The 19108-nt window shown below is 45.0% G+C and overlaps 1 protein-coding gene across 1 annotated transcript in view; it reads left to right on the top strand.

Annotated features, from left to right (window-relative positions):
* HERC2 (HECT and RLD domain containing E3 ubiquitin protein ligase 2) overlaps positions 1-19108 on the top strand; it is a gene marked incomplete at both ends in the record, with an annotated part of 162678 nt that overhangs the window by 48603 nt on the left and 94967 nt on the right. The window contains 8 exons of the mRNA XM_080692883.1: positions 2210-2438; positions 2534-2658; positions 3090-3268; positions 7801-7985; positions 10296-10451; positions 11304-11489; positions 16359-16529; positions 18236-18339. Coding sequence (XP_080549009.1) covers positions 2210-2438; positions 2534-2658; positions 3090-3268; positions 7801-7985; positions 10296-10451; positions 11304-11489; positions 16359-16529; positions 18236-18339 — 1335 coding nt within the window. The remainder of the gene's footprint in view (positions 1-2209; positions 2439-2533; positions 2659-3089; positions 3269-7800; positions 7986-10295; positions 10452-11303; positions 11490-16358; positions 16530-18235; positions 18340-19108) is intronic.

The following is a 19108-nucleotide window of genomic DNA, read 5'->3' as shown; positions in this document are numbered from 1 at the left end:
TCTTTACTTACAAATCCTTTCTTTAGCTCAATGGGCCCTATCACCAAATTAGCTGTTTATTTAAAAATAAGTAAAAGGCTGGGTGTGGTGGCACACGTTTGTACCCAAAGGTAGAAAGCCTTTGGTTTCCATCCCCAGCACCACACACACACCCACACAAAAAGTAAAAGGCGAAAGGCATTTGCAGTGCTTTGCAGGGTGTTAGCTGGCCATGCCCCGGTGGCCGCTGTGGGGTGGGAGCCTCACTCTCTCCACAGCCCAGTGAGAAGCAGGGTAGCACACCAGGGCAGGTGCCAGTGTATGGAGCTTCCAGAGGGGAGCCCTGGCCAGGCTCTGTGCACCTCCAGCTTAGGGGTTTGTGCTCATAACTGTTTTTCTCATTTCTAGAATTTGCTCTTTTTTAAGGCTTTCAGTTCGTTCATACATGTATGTCCTAGTGTTCTAGGTCCTGTTACCTCTTTGACAGCTAAAAAAATTTGCACATATTATGGATTCATTCCAGTGCTTTTATGGCTGCCGCCTCTGGAGACGTGTGTTGGTTCCTCTTTGGCAGTGCCTCTCCTTCGTGTGGTTGGGGATGGAGAGTGTCCTGTTCATTTTGACTGTGAGGTTATGTTCCTCTTTGGCGGTGCCTCTCCTTCATGTGGTTGGGGATGGAGAGTGCCTCATTAGTTTCAACCACAAGGTTAGTTCAGGGAGCTTGCTGGAGATGGCCCTTTTCCTCTTAGCTGTCTGTCTCCAGTGTCTGCCTCCAGGGTGTTCCATGCATCTCACAGGCCCTAGTGAGCCTTGGTGTTTATCTCTATTTGGGATATCCATGCCTAGGCGGATAGCACCATTTGTCTCAGCAAATCACATGCCAGCGGGGTCCCTGATTTCTAGTGAGGCCTCTTTCTCCTCAGAGCCTAGTATGGGAAGTGCGCTGCCCTCCCGTGGCTCAGCGGCACGCAGGTAATCTGAAGGAAGCGTGGGTTCAGTGGGTGGTTGGGGCAGTTTGAGAGCTGTTCATGTTCCCACGTGGAGGGGTGATCTGAGTCTCAAATGCGCCACTCTGCCTCCAAGACCCAGAGCCACTTGGCTTTGGCTCTGTGTGTCTGTGTGAGTTCTAGTTTTGCCCTAGAGTTTTCTTGTGTGTTCTTGGTTTGGTTGGTTATTTATTTCGGTACTGTGGATTGAGTCCATCCAGGAACATTCTACTTCCAAGCTACGCCCCCCATTCTTTTGTTTGTTTGGAAACTGGGTCTTAGTAGGTTGCTGAGGCTGGTCTTGAACCTGTGATCCTCCTGTCTCAGCTTCCCAAGTATTGGGGTTATTGGTGTGGCCACCAGGCCCAACCAGTTACCTAACTTCCAACAGCCGTTTGGCTATACTGTGTCTGTTCTCTCTGTTTGCAGATGTCGGGTGGGTGAAGGTTGTTGCTCTACATTGCTCAGTCCTCTCTCTTGTTCCACATGTGTATTCATAGCTGGGTTAAAACGTATCCTTATACCTCGGATTCTCAACTATTGTAGGTAAAATAATTTAGTCCAACTAAATAAAAAATAAAAGATTGCCTATCTCTAATCTGAAAGTCCAAAGCCTAAAATGCTTCAAAATTCAAAATTCTTTGAGTGTTAACATGACATCCTAAGTGAAGAAAATCAGTGTGCCTGCACTTCCTTCCACGTACACACTCACTAGAAATACTGCAGAAAAGTACCTTCTGGCTGTGTGTTTGGGTATATGTGAGACCTGAATGATTTCATGTTTGGATTTCGCCATCCCTAAGAGCTCATGTATATACAAATATTCTGAAGTTGAAAATGTCCCAAATCCTCTTCTGGTTGTAAGCATTTTGGATAAGGGATACACAAGTTTTACAAAGTTAATTTTGTCTGTTTAAATAATACTTAAAGCTGGGCGTGATGGCGCATGCTTGTAATCCCAGGATTCGGGAGGCTGAGACAGGAGGATCATGGTTCGCGGACAGCCTGAGCTACTTAGTGAGGCCTTTTGCAACTCAGTGAGACCCTGTTTCAATATAAAGAATAAAAAAAATAGGGCTGGGGGTGTTGCTTGGAGGTAGAATGCCCCTGAGTTCCATCCCCAGCACCACACACACACAAAAATCCCCAAAACACTTCAAATTGTGTTTTACTTGTCTTTTCTAGGGATTTGAAATGCATTTGTGTCCAGGAGTTCTAAGTGAAAATTGTCTTTTTCCTTTCAGTTGCATGCTGCCATTAGCCACCAGGTGGACCCAGAGCTCCTCGGTTTAGGTCTGGGCAGCGTCCTCCTCAACAGCCTGAAGCAGACTGTGGTGACGCTGGCCAGCAGTGCGGGTGTGCTGAGCACTGTGCAGGCGGCTGCCCAGGCCGTGCTGCAGAGCGGCTGGTCCGTGCTGCTGCCCACGGCCGAGGAGCGGGCCCGGGCACTCTCTGCTCTCCTGCCCTGTGCAGGTGGGTCTGGGCAAGGAGTTGGGGTGCGGTGCAGGTGGGAAGGAGCGTGTATGGCACCTCACTTAAGTTGGCAGAAGAATAACTTTCTTTTCTAGTTTCAGGCAACGAAGTGAACATCAGTCCGGGTCGTCGATTCATGATTGACCTGCTGGTGGGCAGCTTGATGGCTGATGGAGGATTAGAGTCAGCTTTAGATGCAGCCATTACTGCAGAAATCCAGGTGCGGCACTGTAGTACAGGGGAGCCATTGGGGCGTTTTACCTGGTAGTGAGCTGAGCTTGAAAACACTACACTCTCATGTGTACAAACATGACCTGTTGCAGAATTATGGGAGAAACGGAAACATAAAACTTTTAAGTATTTTCTCTCATTTTATTAAGTAAAAAATAATTAAGCCGGGCGTGGTGGCACACACTTGTAATCCAGCATTTGGGAGTCTGAGACTGGAGGATTGCATTTCGCAGACAGCCTCAGCTACTTAGTGAGGCCCTCCTCAACTCAGTGTTGGGATGTGTGGACCAGCGTTGCTAAGTGTGTGCATTAGTTCACGGAGGCTTGGATAGCTGGACGGTGTAGTTGCAGCTTATCCGCTTGTCTTCACATGTGCTAATGAGATTCTGGTCACCAGTTTCTCTTTTTTATGAATTACAGGATATTGAAGCCAAAAAGGAAGCACAGAAGGAAAAAGAAATTGATGAACAAGAAGCAAATGCCTCCACATTCCACAGGAGCAGGACTCCTTTGGATAAAGACCTCATTAATACAGGGATCTATGAGTCTTCTGGCAAGCAGTGTTTGCCTCTGGTCCAGCTTATACAGCAGCTTCTGAGGTAGAGTAAGAGCTGTAGCATGTTTTAATGGGTAATTTTTTTTTTATATTTATTTAGTGAAATCTAGCACTCTAGGACCCCCCACATTTGTTTTTCTGTTGAAGGATTACTCTGAAATTTAGCCAGGGCAGGTTTAGGGTGAAGAGCAGACTTTTTTTTTTTTTTTTTTTTTGCGGGTCCGGGGATGGAACCCAGGGGCATTTGACCTCTGAGCGACACCTCCTGCCCTGTTTCTTAGTCTTTATTTTGAATACGGGATCTCAGTGAGTTGCAGAAGGCCTCACTAAGTAGCTGAGGCTGTCCACGAACCGCGATCCTCTGGTCTCAGCCTCCCAAATGCTGGGATTACAAGCGTGCACCACCATGCCCAGCCTATGAGCAGACTTTTAAATATCAGTCAGAAGAGAGGTTGAGTGAATTCTAAATATCCTCATGGAAGAGAAATTGGAGTCTGCAAGGAACACATGAAAGACTCTGAGCCTCAGGATGAGGCTCAGGCAGGTGCAGATGAAGACCCTCATGGGAAGGTTAGTTTTAAATTGAGCGTGCCTAGTGCAGCAGTCCACGATTATGATCTCACCTGTGCAGGAGGCCGAGGCAGGAGGCCGAGGCAGGAGGCCGAGGCAGGAGGCTTGCAGCTTCCAGGCCAGCCCGTGCAACTTAGCAAGACCCTGTCTCAAAAGGGTTGGGCGTGGTGGCACGGCCTGGACAGGAGGATTGGAGGTTCAAGACCAACCTCAGCTATTTATCAAGGTCCTCAGCAACCTAGTGATGCCTTGTTTCAAAACAAATAATCACCGGGCGTGGTGGCGCACGCTTGTAATCCCCGCGCTTGGGAGGCGGAGACAGGAGGATCTTGCAGGTTCAAAGCCAGCGCGCTGGCTTAAGAGGCCCTGTTTCCCAATTTTAAAAAAGTATAAAAATTGGTCTGGGAGTGTAGCCTGTAGGTAGAAGGGTTTCCAGGAACCCCAGTACCACCAAAAAACAAAACAAAACAAAATAATAATAAAAAATAGGGCTGGAGCTGTAGCTCTGAGGAAAATGTCCCTGGGTTCCATCCCCAGTACCACACACATACACACACATACAAAAGAAATAAAAAGGGTTGGGTGTAGCTTGGAGGTAGAATGCCCCCCTGGGTATAATCCCTATTGCTACAAAAATAAATGAATGAAAAAAGGACTGAGGCAAGATGAAGAAAGGAAAAAAAGGAAAGAAAAAAGGACTGAGGATGTTGCTCAGTAGTAGAATGCTCCTGGGTTCAATCTCTAGTGCAAAAGAAGATTGTAGCATTGCTTAATTGTTACCACTCCAGATTAGTGCCAAGCTGAGGGCCAAGCCTTTGGGGACCACCTAGGCAAATCACAGCATGGGGTAAAATTAGCTTTATGTGTTCCTTTCTGCTTTCATTAGTGTGACTAGCAGAAAGTTACACCCGTCCATCACACTCTGGTGTGGTTCCCTTGTGTGCCTTCTCGCAGGCTGCCGGTGCCTGCCTGCCCCTGGTGTGTTGCCCTCCCTCTAGCGTGGGTGGTCTCCTGTGTGTCCTGTGCCACATTGGTTCTGCGCACTTTATGATAACGGTGTAATTGAAAAGGAAACAAGATTTGAGTGTAAAATTAGATACTGCTTCATAGAAATTTTGGAAAATAAGCTGGGCATGGTGGCGCATGTTTGTAATCTCAGTACTTGGGAGGCAGAGACAGGAAGATCCATGTAGGTTTGAAGCCAGACTCAGCTTAGTGAGGCTCTCAGCAACTCAGTGAGACCCTGTTTCCAAATAAAATATAAGAGGTCTAGTAGTGTAGCCCAAAGGTAGAAGGACCCTGGGCTCCATCCCCAGTACCACCACACCCATACACACACACACACACAAAAAAAAAAAAAAAAAAAAAAGGAAAGTAGAAAACCAATAATGTATTCACAGTCTTGCACTAACAGAATGCCAAAGTCCAGACGCTTGTCAAGTCAGTACTGATAGTGCGCCCTTCCCTCTGTGGCGCCACTGGTTCACCTTCCTGCCTCATATGTTGGAGACTAGAGGGTGGTTACGTGCTGACGTGGCCATGCAGTTCTTGAGAAACTTTCTGAAGGTGTAAGGGATTTAGGAGATATTTTTCGTCTTTGATTCCATAGGAAACTTAGATGGAGGACATTGCTGCTTGCCAAAAGTAAGCTGGGAAACTGGTTTAAGAGAGACTGTAGCTTTAGTTTGCAAGGGGCCATTTTTATTTGGAAATAAAGAGCTGTGAAGTTTTGGGGATTGATGAGCCCTATCGGAATGGAACACTTTGATATGGTTCTTGTTTTATAGTAAGGCAATACATCTAAATGTCGGTGGTCTTTTATTACTGTCTTTGGTTCCTTCGGGCACCCCGCAGCACCAGACTCTGGGCTTAATTCTTCTGTGACAGTGCTGTGGGAGAAAGTTATCGCGGAGTGGAGTTGCACGGTGAGGTGTGCATCAGAAGAAACCCAGACCCGCTCAGCGTTTCTGTGTGTAACAAGAGTGAGGTGCTGCCCTCCTCAGGAGACCCTGGGTGCAAGCCCCCGTGAAGGAGTTCACGATACTGGCAGTGTCCTGGTGTGAACTAGGAAGTTTGGTGTTCAGAATCTCTCCCCAGCAGAAGGCCTATCACCTGGAGGCCCCCACTCTGTCTCCCCATCACCTGGAGGCCCCCACTCTGTCTCCCCATCTCTTGGGGGTTCCCACTCTGTCTCCCCATCACCTGGAGGCCACCCCACTCTGTCTCCCCATCTCTTGGGGGTTCCCACTCTGTCTCCCCATCACCTGGAGGCCACCCCACTCTGCCTCCCCATCACCTGGAGGCCCCCACTCTGTCTCCCCATCACTTGGAGGCCCCCACTCTGTCTCCCCATCACCTGGAGGCCCCCACTCTGTCTCCCCATCACTTGGAGGCCCCCACTCTGTCTCCCCATCTCTTGGGGGTTCCCACTCTGTCTCCCCATCACCTGGAGGCCACCCCACTCTGTCTCCCCATCACCTGGAGGCCACCCCACTCTGCCTCCCCATCACCTGGAGGCCACCACTATGTCTCCCCATCTCTTGGGGGTCCCCACTCTGTCTCCCCATCACCTGGAGGCCCCCACTCTGTCTCCCCATCACCTGGAGGCCCCCACTCTGTCTCCCCATCACTTGGAGGCCCCCACTCTGTCTCCCCATCACCTGGAGGCCCCCACTCTTGTGTTTTTCCATCTTCTGCAGGGCCCCCCACTCTGTGTCTTTCTGTCCTTGCACTCATGCCTTTGTGTTCTGCTCGTGGAATCAGAAGCATCTGCTCATCTTCTAGTTGCCTCGAGAGACTCCTGGTTTTGTCTGTTCCCCAAGTGTGCCGATGACTCATGGCCGTGGTTACAGCGTACACTTGGGGCCCCAGCAGCTGCTCCTTTCCTTGCTGCTGCTGTTGCTGCTTTTTTCTTTTTCTTTTTTCGGTACTGGGGATTGAACCTAGGAACATTCTACCTCAGACCTACACCATCCAGCCATTTATTTTGAAGCAGGGTCTTGAGGCTGTCCTCATTCCAGCGATCCTCCTCTCTCAGCCTCACAAGTAGTGGGATCACAGGCATGCACCTCTGGGCCTGGCTGCTACTATGTTCTTTAGGTACTTGCCATGCGGACCTGGGGCTGTTTCTACCTACCTTCGTTTTCCTTCACATATCTCAAGCCCTGGTTGCCCTCTATAGGACCAGGCTCACCCTGAGTATGAGCTAAAGGCACAATTGTAAGGCAGATAGAATAGTGCAGGTGAGTCTTGTCTTTAATAATACATCATGTTAGCTGGGCATAGTGGCGCACGCTTGTCATCCCAGCATTCGGGAGGCTGAGCCTCAGCTACTTAGTGAGGCCCTCTGCAACTCAGTGAGACCCGGTTTCAAAATAAAGAATAAAAAATAAGGCAGGGGGTGTAGCTCGGAGATCGAATGCCCCTGGGTTCCATCCCCAGACCCGCCCCCCCCAAAAAAAATCATGTTAATATATTAGAAATGCAGTTTTAGGTGAACTCTAATGACTTTCTTCTTTCCAATTATTCCTTTTTTGTGGGGAGCAGTACTGGGCCTTGAAGCCAGGGTATTTTATCTCTGAGTTACACCCCAGCCATATATATATATTTTTATTTTTACTTTGAAACAGAGGCTCACTAAATTGCTGAGGTCCTGCTAAGTTGCTGAGGCCTCCTCACACCTGTAGTCCTCCTGTCTCAGCCTCCCAAGTACTGGGTTTCTGAGAGGAATCTGCTCTGAGCTTGGCTCATCTGTGAACTTCTGGAGGAGTGCGTTGTGGAGCAGGGCACTAAGGCTTCCAAGTCTCCTGCGCTCCTCTGCTCAGCTCTGCCTGCGGTCTGTTTACTGAGGAGACACCTCACATGTTTGGAGTTGGCAGACAGCTGCAGGTCACCTGAGTGTATGATCTGTGCTTTTGCTTCCAGTTTATATCACAGCCCATGTCCCCTCCATCTTCCTAACTGAAATAATTTATTTGATTTGCAAATTTTTTTCCTTCTGCATAGAAACATCGCTTCTCAGACCGTAGCCAGATTGAAAGATGTTGCTCGTCGGATTTCATCGTGTTTGGACTTTGAGCAACACAGTCGTGAAAGATCTGCTTCATTGGATTTGTTATTGCGGTTTCAACGTTTACTTATCAGTAAACTTTATCCAGGAGAAAGTATTGGTCAGACTGCAGACATTTCCAGTAAGTTTCTTCAGATGTCAAAGTGTCTTGTGATTCTTTGGATCTTTTTAATTTAGGCTTTTTGACATGCCTAGCTTGTATCCAGATGTGTAGTTTTTATCTTATAAAAAGCACTGGTTTTGGAGACTTTATTTTGCATCCACTTTCTTTGATCTAATAATCTATATTAGACTCATCAATCTTTTATTTCTTTTTTTTTTTTTTGGTGGTACTGGGGTTCCTGGAAACCCTTCTACCTCTGGGCTACACTCCCAGACCTGTTTTTTTTTAATATTTTAATTTGGAAACAGGGTCTCTTAAGCCAGCGAGCCTGGCTTTGAACCTGCCGATCCTCCTGTCTCCGCCTCCCAAGCGTGGGGATTACAAGCGTGCGCTACCATGCCTGGCTTTTATTATTTCTTTCTTAATATTTAAATCTTTTTTTGGGGTGGGGCGGGTCTGGGGATAGAACCCAGGGGCATTCAACCTCTGAGCTATACCCCCTACCTTATTTTTTTTTATTCTTATTTTGAAACAGAGTCTCACTAAGTTGAGGAGGGCCTCTCTAAGTAGCTGAGGCTGTCCACAAACCGTGATCCTCCAGTCTCAGTCTCCCGAATGCTGGGATTACAAGCGTGCGCCACCACGCCTGGCGTTCCCTTTATGTTTAGTTTAGTCTTACAAAAGATTTGTCAGGTTTTCCACAGGTTACTCAGGAAACACTGGTGACTTTCTTCTATCACACTGGGACAACAGCTGGGTGTAGTGGGAGGAGCGGTGGGTTTCACTTACAACTCTGGTGGGTTTGTAGCTGTCGGACTTGGATCAAGTCTTGGGCCCAAGACGTCTCACTTAAGAATTGAGATCATACCAGGGTGCTGGTGCAGATGGGAGCGGTGCCATTGAAGCGCTCTTCATCACACGTGCCGGGGCATGTGGTGCCTGTTCAGGGGCACCAAGGAAGGGCATGGCTCTCTGGTAGCTCTCTCTGAGATTAGGAAGGTTTTCTGCTTCTGTCAATACTTTTATGGCTACTTTCCTAAAATGACTTGCTTCCTGAAAGAGTTAGGCGTTTGGTGATGGAAACTTTCAGTTTCAATAGGTAAATGTATATTCTGGAATAGGTGACTGTTTCAAAGACAGACAGTCACAAGGACTAATAAGCTATTAAGAATTATGAGGGCAGAGCCGGGTGTGGTGGCGCACGCTTGTAATCCCAGCATTCGGTTAGCTGAGACCTGGAGGATCGCGGTTCATGGACAGCCTCAGCTACTTAGTGAGGCCCTCTGCAACTCAGTGAGACCCAGTTTCAAAATAAAGAATAAAAAATAGGGCAGGGGGTGTAACCCGGAGGTCAAATGCCCCTGGGTTCCATCCCCAGACCCGCAAAAAAAAAAAAAGAAAAAAAAAAAAAGAATTATGAGGGCAGAAGGCTGAAGATTTTATGAGACTGAAAAGTGCCTGGTTCATTCATTGGGAATAATTTGGAACTTTAAGAAAATAAGCATTTATGTTCCAGATATAAGGTTTTGTTTTATTTATTTATTTATTTATTTATTTATTTATTTATTTATTTATTTATTTATTTATTTGTGGTGCTGGGGGTAGAACCCAGGGGCTTTCTACCTCCGGGGTATATTCCCAGACCTATTTTTTAAAAATATATTTTATTTAGAAACAGGGTCTCACTAAGTTGCTGAGAGCCAGCTAAGGCTGGCTTTGAACCTGTGCAATCCTCCTGTCTCAGCCTCCCAAGCACAGGGATTATAAGTTTGCACCACCACACCTGGCCAGATATAAGGTTTTAAAGAAAAATATAAACTAAGACTTCAGTATTTGCAGACCCGTATTTGTAGGTACTGTGTGATGCAGTTTTCAACATGATCAAATTCAACAACTTCAACTTAATTACATTCACTGTTCTTCAAGTTATATGATATAAAAGAAGCCAAGGAACTTAGTCGTCTCTGCCTCAAAAATAAAGTTTTAAAAATAAAAGGGTGCGGGTAGTTCTAGGAATGCAGCTTGTGGCAGATTGCCTGCCTGGCTTGTGCAAAGCTCTGGAATTTGCTCTTCAGTACTGTCAAGAGAAGAGGGAAGGAGGGAGGGAAGGAGGAAAGAGGAGAGGAGAGGAGAAGAGAGGAGAGTTAGGGAAGGAAGGAGGGATGGAGAGAGAGACATGAACTAGAGAACTAAAGATATCAGGCTCCTGTTTGGTAAGTTATTTTAGGTTAGAGGAGCATACTGAGAGTCAAATAGTGAAGCAGTTCTGTTTGGTTACAGAATAAACTTTTAATGGTGAAAATGAAATATTCTCAATCTTTCTTCAAGGTCCTGAGCTAATGGGTGTTGGTTCCTTGCTGAAGAAGTACACAGCCCTTCTCTGCACGCACATCGGCGACATGCTGCCCGTGGCAGCCAGCATCGCTTCCACCAGCTGGCGGCACTTTGCGGAAGTGGCCTGCATTGTGGAAGGGGACTTCACTGGTGTGTTTCTTTTCCTGCCTGTGGACACGTGCTGACTTTATTTTTATTTTCATTTTTTTTTTTTTTGTGTGTGTGTGTGTGTGTGGGTCTGGGAATGGAACCCAGGGGCATTCGACCTCTGAGCTACACCTCCTGCCCAATTTTTTATTCTTTATTTTGAAACAGGGTTTCACTAAGTTGTGGAGGGCCTCACTAAGTGGCTGAGGCTGGCCACGAACTGACGTGCTTACTGTAAAAGACTGGTGAAAGCCAAAATGTTTATTTTCCTGATAAGACTGAGTGCATGTCCTCTGTAAATTTTCTGGTCCTGTCTTTTTCCTTTTCAATTTTTGTTTTAGTTACTGGCAGTTCTGTGGTATTAAGTTACCTGGGATGGGAGTCATATTTCTTTAAACATAATTGGTGGGTTAGATTTATACTACCACTTTAACACTTCGATAAAGAAGTCAGTGGTAATGTTTGGTTTTATCTTGACAGCATAAGAATTAGCTGCCCCGTCAGAATAATAATATATCGCAATATTGCCTGTTATTTCTTAAAGTAGCTTTTGTGAGATTAGAGCATTATTTTTGAGTGCTGTTTATCTGATGGCAAATGTGGTGCTAAGCATTTGCTTTTTTGAATAAAAGATTATAGTTTATAGTTCTGTTTGAAACTGTTCTTGAAAAAGGTTTTGTAACTTTGAGGGTTTTGATGGCTATACAAGTCTCTTTCAAAATAAAAGAATAATCCTGTGGAAGGGACAAGCACCCCTTGTTTTTGTGACTTTGAGTTTGAAAAGAGAGTGTGAGATTATATAGCATTTTTAACATTTTAAATCTTAATGCTTTTGTTGTTTTTTTTTACATGTAGGTGTTCTCCTTCCAGAACTAGTGGTTTCTATTGTGCTTCTGCTTAGTAAAAATGCTGGTCTTATGCAAGAGGCTGGAGCCATTCCTCTGCTGGGTGGCCTGCTGGAGCACCTGGACCGCTTCAACCACCTGGCCCCGGGGAAGGAGCGCGATGACCACGAGGAGCTGGCCTGGCCTGGCATAATGGGTACGGCACTTTGCCTTAGAGGCCTTCCCTGGAGGAAGGACAGTTTGTCTTCATCTCTCCCCTCTTGCCTTTCTGTCTGAACGAACACTTCACAAAGAAGACCAGTTGTTATTTGCCATTTCCACAGATGGCAATGTTGTGAGTGGGAAATAGATGTCCTCCAGATCAGAAGAGATGTGGGTGGCAGTTACAGAAGACTTCTATTAGCATGTGTCCTTGAGTCCTGAAATGGACTATTTTTCTTTCTTTGTGGGTCTGGGGATGGAACCCAGGGGCATTCGATCTCCGAGCTCCACCCCCTGCCCTATTTTTTATTTGTTACTTTGAAACCGCGTCTCACTGAGTTGCAGAGGGCCTCACTAAGTAGCTGAGGCTGTCTGCGAACCGCGATCCTCCAGACTCAGCCTTCTGAATGCTGGAATTACAAGCATGCACCACCACGCCTGGCTTGAAATGGACTATTTTAAAATGTTCTGAAACACACTTTCCTTAAAGGTGTCTTCAGGAGGTACTGTTGAGGTGGATAGATAAGCGTTCAGAAGGCAGGAATTGGTCTGGGCTGACTTCCCAAAACCAGTGTTGCTAGTTGACTTCGATGGGCTAGGACAGGTGCTTTGTAGGCAGTCAGTGATGTGGACCAAATCGGAATGAAACTTGGACATCCAGAAGTTCATGCTTTGATATTTATTTATTTATTTATTTATTTATGGGTCTGGGGATGGAACCCAGGGGCATTCAACCTCCGACCTACACCCCCTGCCCTATTTTTTATTCTTTATTTTGAAATAGGGTCTCTGAGCTGGGCATGGTGTCTCATACTTGTAGTCCCAGCATTTGGCAGGCTGAGACAGGAGGATCTGGGTTTGTGGACAGCCTCAACTTCTACTTAGTGAGGGCCTTTGCAACTCAAATGAGACCCTGTTTCAAAAGAAAGACTAAAAAGTAGGGCCGGGGGTGTGGCTCAGCTGTAGAATGCTTCTGGGGTCTGTCCCCAGTACCACGAAAGAAAGAAAAGAAAAGAAAAGAAAAGAAAAGAAAGGAAAGAAAGAAAGAAAGAAAGAAAGAAAGAAGGAAGAAAGAAAAAGGGAGGGAGGGAGGGAGGGAGGGAGGGAAAGAAACAGTGAAGCTGAGAGCTTCACTATGTTGCTGAGCCTGGTTTCCAACCTGTGTTCCTCCTGTCTCAGCCTCCTCCTGTCTCAGCCCGTCAAGTACTAGGATTTTAGGCATGTGCCACTTCCTGGCTGGGCACATGTCTAAAATTTAAAAAATTTTTTAAACCAATTTTGCATGTACATTTATGTCGTCCTGGGCTTTCTTGGTATCTGTGTTTGTCATTTTTCTTATACTTTTCCTCTAGCCTATAATTTTTTTTGTAATACTCTACAAATTACTGATAACCATTATCCCTTCCCTCTAAGAAAGCTATAATTCAGAAAGAGGATAGCTCCCATATAGCCCCTGTTAGCACTTTTATATAGCCTGTTCACAAATAAAAATATAGGCTAGTTGGAGGAGAACTATCTGATGGCCTTGAAAATCTGAAGCATACTAGACATTCAGTTTTGATCACAGGACTGTGCTAGTTTTGCAGAGCGAGGAGGCTAGTGTTCCTTCTTCCTTTTTGGAAGGATGTATACAAGATTGGTAGAATTTCCTCCTGTAGTTTTCTTTGTGAATAGTCTTTTGGTTGACAGGGTAAAGTAGATCCCCCCCTTCAGTTGTGATTAAATTCACTAGTTTAACTCCCCACACCCAGTGCTGGGCATTGAACCCAGGGGTGTTCTACTTCTGAGCTATATCCCTGTTTTATTTTTCATTTTGAGATAGGGTCTTGGTACGTTGCCAGGATGGTCTCAGACTTGCAACCCTACTGTCTCAGCCTCCCAAGTGACTGGGATTACAGGTATGCTCTGCTGTACTGGGCTTCTTAAACTATTTTATATAAATAGTCAGTGGCTTAATGTTGTATAAAGATCATCCATCTATAGAACTTTTTCCTTTTCTCCAACTGAAACTGTCAAATACTGATTCCTCACTCCCCTCAGCCCCTGGCAACTGCTTTCCCTCTTTCTGCCTCTCAGAATTTGACTACTTTAGACACCTCATATAAGTAGAATCATGCTATGTTTGTCTTCTTTGCTGACTGACTTCACTTAGAACAGTGTCTTTATGGTTCATCCATGTTTTTCCATGGGCCAGATTGCCTGTCTTTTAGCAGCCACGTAGCATTGCACTGCATGTGCATGCCCCAGTTCATCTGTCAGGAGACACTGGGTTGCTTTCCCTTGGGCTGTTGAGAATGACCAGTGGTCACGCTGTGAGTATGGGTGCACAGATCCCTTACCTCCCGCTTTCACTTCTGGCAGGTATATAGCCAGAGGAGGAAAGGTTGATGATGTGGTATTTCTTTTCTTTTCCTTTTCCTTTCCCTTTTCCTTTTCCTTTTCCTTTTCCTCCTCTTCCTCCTCCTCCACTTCCTCCTCCTCCTCCTCTTCTTCTTCTTCTTCTTTTTTTTTTGTGTTACTGGGGAGGAACCCAGGAGCATTCTACCTTCGAGCTACACCCCCAGCCCAATTTTTTATTCTTTTTATATTTGAAACAGAGTCTGAGTTGCAAAGGGCCTCACTAAGTAGCTGAGGCTATCTGCGAACCACGATCCTCCAGTCTCAGCCTTTCAAGTGTTGGGATTACAAATGTGAGCCACCATGCCTGGCCTGATTATGTGATATTTCTATACTCAGTTTATTTATTTTGGTACTGGGGATGGACCCAGGGACATTCTACCTTCAAGCTACACCTACAGCTCTATTTTTCTTATTTTTATTTTTTATTTTTGATGGTACTGGGGTTCCTGGAAACCCTTCTGCTTCCAGGTTACACTCCCAGACCTAATTTTTTATATTTTTATTTGGAAACAGGGTCTCTTAAGCCAGTGCTTCGAAACTGTGTGATCCTCCTGTCTCCGCCTCCCAAGCGTGGGGATTACAAGCATGCGCCATATGCCCGGCTTTTAATTTTAATTTTATTTTTATTTATTTTTATTTTTATTTTGAAACATGGTCTCACTGAGTTGCAAAAGGGCCTCACTAAATAGCCGAGGCTGTCAGAAAACTCTGATCCTTCTGTCTCAGCCTTTCAAGTTCTGGGATTATAAGCGTTTGCCACCATGCCTGGCTTTTTCTTAGTTTTTGAGAAATGTTTTGCTTGTTAGGATACTAATATATTTGAAATGCATGTATTTCTAAATTTTTTTCACATAGACATAGGTAGAAAAATAGTATAATGAACTTAGCTTTAACAAGCATTCACATTCTGTTTCTTCTCCCACGCTTTTTTGTCTTATTGTTTAGTTGAATTATTTTAAATCATGCCTGTGTCCTTAAAACATTTTAAGGCATTTTATGTCTTAATGATAACAACCAAAACAAACCATAGTCTTGGGGCAGAGTTCATTGGTAGAACTCTTGGCCTACCACGAACAAGGTTCTAGGTTTGATCTCTAGTTCTTTGGATAAACACCTTTCTCCCAATATTACCAATGACTACTCAACCTAACACAAAGCCCATGCCGCGTTCTCCGGGGTGGCCTCCCACTGCCGTGTTGTCGTACGTGTGCCTTAGCTTCTTATCCCTCTGCAGCACAGCTCTGGGCCCCCTCCCCCTCATTCTCTCCTTGGGGTTTACTTTCAGAAAAGCAGGTCAGTTGTTGTGAGACTTCTTGAACTTGCTTGATCTCATGATCATTTCCAGCCCAGTGGTAGTCTTCTGCTTACACTTTCTCAAGTTGGCTGGTTAAATCTGTGGGCTTGATTAGCCTTGCACTCCCTTGTACCAGGTCAGCCTCTTGTCCGAGGGCGTGTAGTGGGCTTCCTGTGGACTCGTGCGGCTCCAGTGAACTCCTGTGGACTCCATTAGTTCTGTTCACATGGCCGAGAGAGCTCACGTATTGTTTGTCCTCTGTAAAGTCGCCCTCCAGCTCCTGCTCGGCAGTCTGGTTAACTTGAAGGATGTGATCCAAGCGCATACCACTACCTGCAGTTGTTTTTGATAATATTGTGCTGTGTCCTAGTATTTCCAAAGGTGACCAATCAGGTTTTACTCTTTTGAGTATCATTGTGAGACAACAGAATTTTATTGATTGAATGTTTATTAATTTAAAAGTAAATTTTACCTTTTTCTTTTTTGAGCACTGGGAATGGAACCCAGAGACATTCTACCTCTGAGCCATACCCCTACCCCTGTTTTATTTTTTTATTTTGAAACAGGGTCTCACTAAGTTGAAGAGGGCTTTGCTAGATTGCTGGGGCTGGCTGTGCTGTCTGTCCATCCTGACTGTGTCTCCCGAGCACTGAGATGGCAAGCATGCTGCTGCTCTTTTCCCCAGTACCTACAGTTAGGCATAGATGCCTATGTACGCCTGTGGCTGTGTGTTGCAGTTCTGATCTGCAATATTTTAATTATCATCCATCCTAATGCATTTTCTAATTTACATAGTTAGTTTTCTAGGAATTTCTGGTTACTTAGAAATGTATTTTATAATTTTCAAATATATGGAGATTTTTTTTGTTGCTACCTAGTTTTAATTTAACTGTATTATAGTCAGTACACATACTCTGTGACTTTATTTCTTTGAAATATGTTGAGAGTTTCTCTATTGCCTGACATATAGTCAGATTTGATATTCATGCTGTGTAAGCTTTTTAAACAATGTTACTGTATTTAATAGAATTTCTGTTCAGAGCATCAGTTACCAAGAGGTACCTTATTCTCCCCTTGTGGTTGTGAATTTGTCTACTTCTCTCATCCTTTCCCTTCGTTCGTGTTGTTTGCTCTGCTCTGTTGAATGAATGACTTTGTCTCTGTACACAGAGTCGTTTTTCACGGGTCAGAGTTGTAGAAATAACGAGGAAGTGACACTAATACGCAAAGCCGATTTGGAGAACCACAACAAAGACGGAGGTTTCTGGACCGTGATTGACGGGAAAGTGTATGACATAAAGGACTTCCAGACACAGTCGCTAACAGCAAACAGTATTCTTGGTAAGGCTGCCCTTCTTTCCTCAGGGTTAAAAGTTGTAGCATAATCTGGGCGTGGTGGCATATACCTGTGATCCCAGTACTTGGGAGGCTGAACAGGAGGATTGCAGGTTGAGGTCAGCATGTGATAACTTAGCAAAACCCTGTTTCTAAGTAAAATAATAGAGGATGGCGGTATAGCTCAGAAGTAGAATGCCCCTGGATTTATCCCTTTATACCACCAAAAACCCCTCCCAAACCCCAAAAAAGTTGTAGCTTTTTTTTTTTTTTTTTTTTTGTGGTACTGAGGATGGAACCCAGGGGCCTTCTACCTCCCGGCTATACTCTCAGACCTATTTTATATTTTATTTGGAAACGGTCTTGCTAAGTTGCTGAGAGCCTCACTAAGTAGCTGAGGCTGGCTTTGAACCTGCGTGATCCTCCTGTTTCAGCCTCCCAAGCACTGGGATTACAAGTGTGCACCACCACACCTGGCTTAGCATGTGTTATTTTAATCAGAGTGCTGGACTTATAAATGATTTCTTTAGTTTGCCAGTCCCAATACATTTTCATGTATTTGTGACTTTGTTGTCTTTTTTTTTTTTTTTTGGTGGTACTGGGGTTCCTAGGAACCCTTCTACCTCCGGGCTACACTCCCAGACACCCATTTTTTATAGTTTTATTTGGAAACAGGGTCTCCTAAGCCAGTGTGTCTGGCTTCGAACCTGTGTGATCTTCCTGTCTCCACCTCCCAAGCGTGGGGATTACAAGCGTGTGGATTATAAGCGTGTGTCACCACGCCCGGCATGTGTGCATGTTTTTAATCCCTTCTTTACCTAATTGGTTGGGTAGAGATTCTCTGACACTGGGCTGATGGGATGGACAGAAGTCAGTCATCTGTATTCTGTCCCAAGGAGAAGGACACTGTTCTCCATGCAGGGCCGAATGAGAGTTGTTCTCAAAACAGAGGGAGTAACCGGGGTCCCTGGGAGGCTGGCTTTGTGATAAGGAGAGTACCTTTTGGTTCCTCACCTTGCTTGTGTTAGTAATCCCGCCCAGCTACTTTGTTGTCTTAACAAATTCAGACACAGTTGAAGAATTTTTCATCATGTATTTTGTTTCAAAACTTGTTGGAGTTATTTTGGTCCCTGAGTTGGTGCAGGCAGTCTCTCAGAGAGAACTGTACTATACTTCATGGCCTTGAATTACCCTTGCTTGACTTGTTTCCTCTCTGCCTTTTTTTTTTTTTTTTTTTTGCAGGTCTGGGGATGGAAACCAGGGGCGTTCGACTTCTGAGATATACCCCCTTACCCTATTTTTTGTATTTTTTTTTTTTTTTTGGTGGTACTGGTGTTTCTGGAAAACCCTTCTACCTCTGGGCTACACTCCCAGACCCATTTTTATATTTTTATTTGGAAACAGGGTTTCTTAAGCCAGTGTGGCTGGGTTTGAACCCGCGCGATCCTCTTGTCTCCGCCTCCCAAGCCGCGGGATTACAAGTGTGCACCACCATGCCTGGCTTTATTCTTTTTTTAATTTGAAACAGGGTCTCACTGTTTCGGAGAGCCTCTCTAAGTAGCTGAGGCTGTCCTCGAACCCGATCCTCTGGTCTCAGCCTCTCGAATGCTGGGATTACAAGCGTGGGCCGCCACGCCCGGCCCTGTCTGCCCTTTCTGCTGTAGCACTCTTGGCAGTTTATACTGACATTTGCGATTTTCTTTTCGCTTCAGCTCAGTTTGTAGGGGAGGATCCAGTGGTGGCGCTGGAAGCTGCTTTGCAGTTTGAAGACACTCGGGAGTCAATGCACGCGTTCTGTGTTGGCCAGTATTTGGAGGTGAGGCCTGCCATGCCATGGGGGTTGTGGGCATCAGGGAAGCCCTCTCTTTCTTAGTGATAGTGTGATTTTTAGCCTGAAGTGCTGATATGTGGCCTCTCTGGGGGCATTAAGTGATGGATTAGGGTTTTTTGGAGAGCGGTGGGTAGGTACTGAGGATGGAACCCAGAGGCATCCTACTTTTGAGCTCTACCCCAGCCCTTTTTTAAGGTTTTCTATTGAAATAGAGTCTTGCTGGTTGCTGAGAGTTTCACTGTGTGGCTGAGGCTATCATGGAACCCACGATCCTCCTGTCTCAGCACCACAAATGCTAAGATTACAAGCATGTGCCACCATGCCTGGCTTATTTTTTTTTTAATAAATAAATTTACTGTATTCATGTTGAATTTATGATATATTGGCATTGAAAAAGTTTTTTTTAAGATTGTCAATGTATAAAAAATATTAACACTGTTCTACCAAAAAAGAGGTTCATCTTTGTTCTTTAGGAGTTCATTTTTTTGTGTGAGTTATATAGACATTTGGAATGGCTTACTATGTCGCGTTAGGTAATTTTAGAGAACTGTATAGAAGCATAATTCTTTAGGATAGACCCATGTCCTTCCTACATATTTATGAGCATTGAGTTTATATATTGGGATTGGTTTTCCAGATATATGGGGTAATACATTTAGTAAATGCTATAGTATAATGCATGAGGCATTTTATGAAGGGAAAATTTAACTACAAATTGTTGTGAGTAGAAAAACTTAAGATTATTTTCACCCGA

Source organism: Muscardinus avellanarius, assembly GCF_963383645.1.
Source record: "Muscardinus avellanarius genome assembly, chromosome: 3".
NCBI lineage: Eukaryota > Metazoa > Chordata > Mammalia > Rodentia > Gliridae > Muscardinus > Muscardinus avellanarius.
Note: the sequence above shows the minus strand (reverse complement) of the source record. Positions and strands in the feature narration are given on the sequence as shown.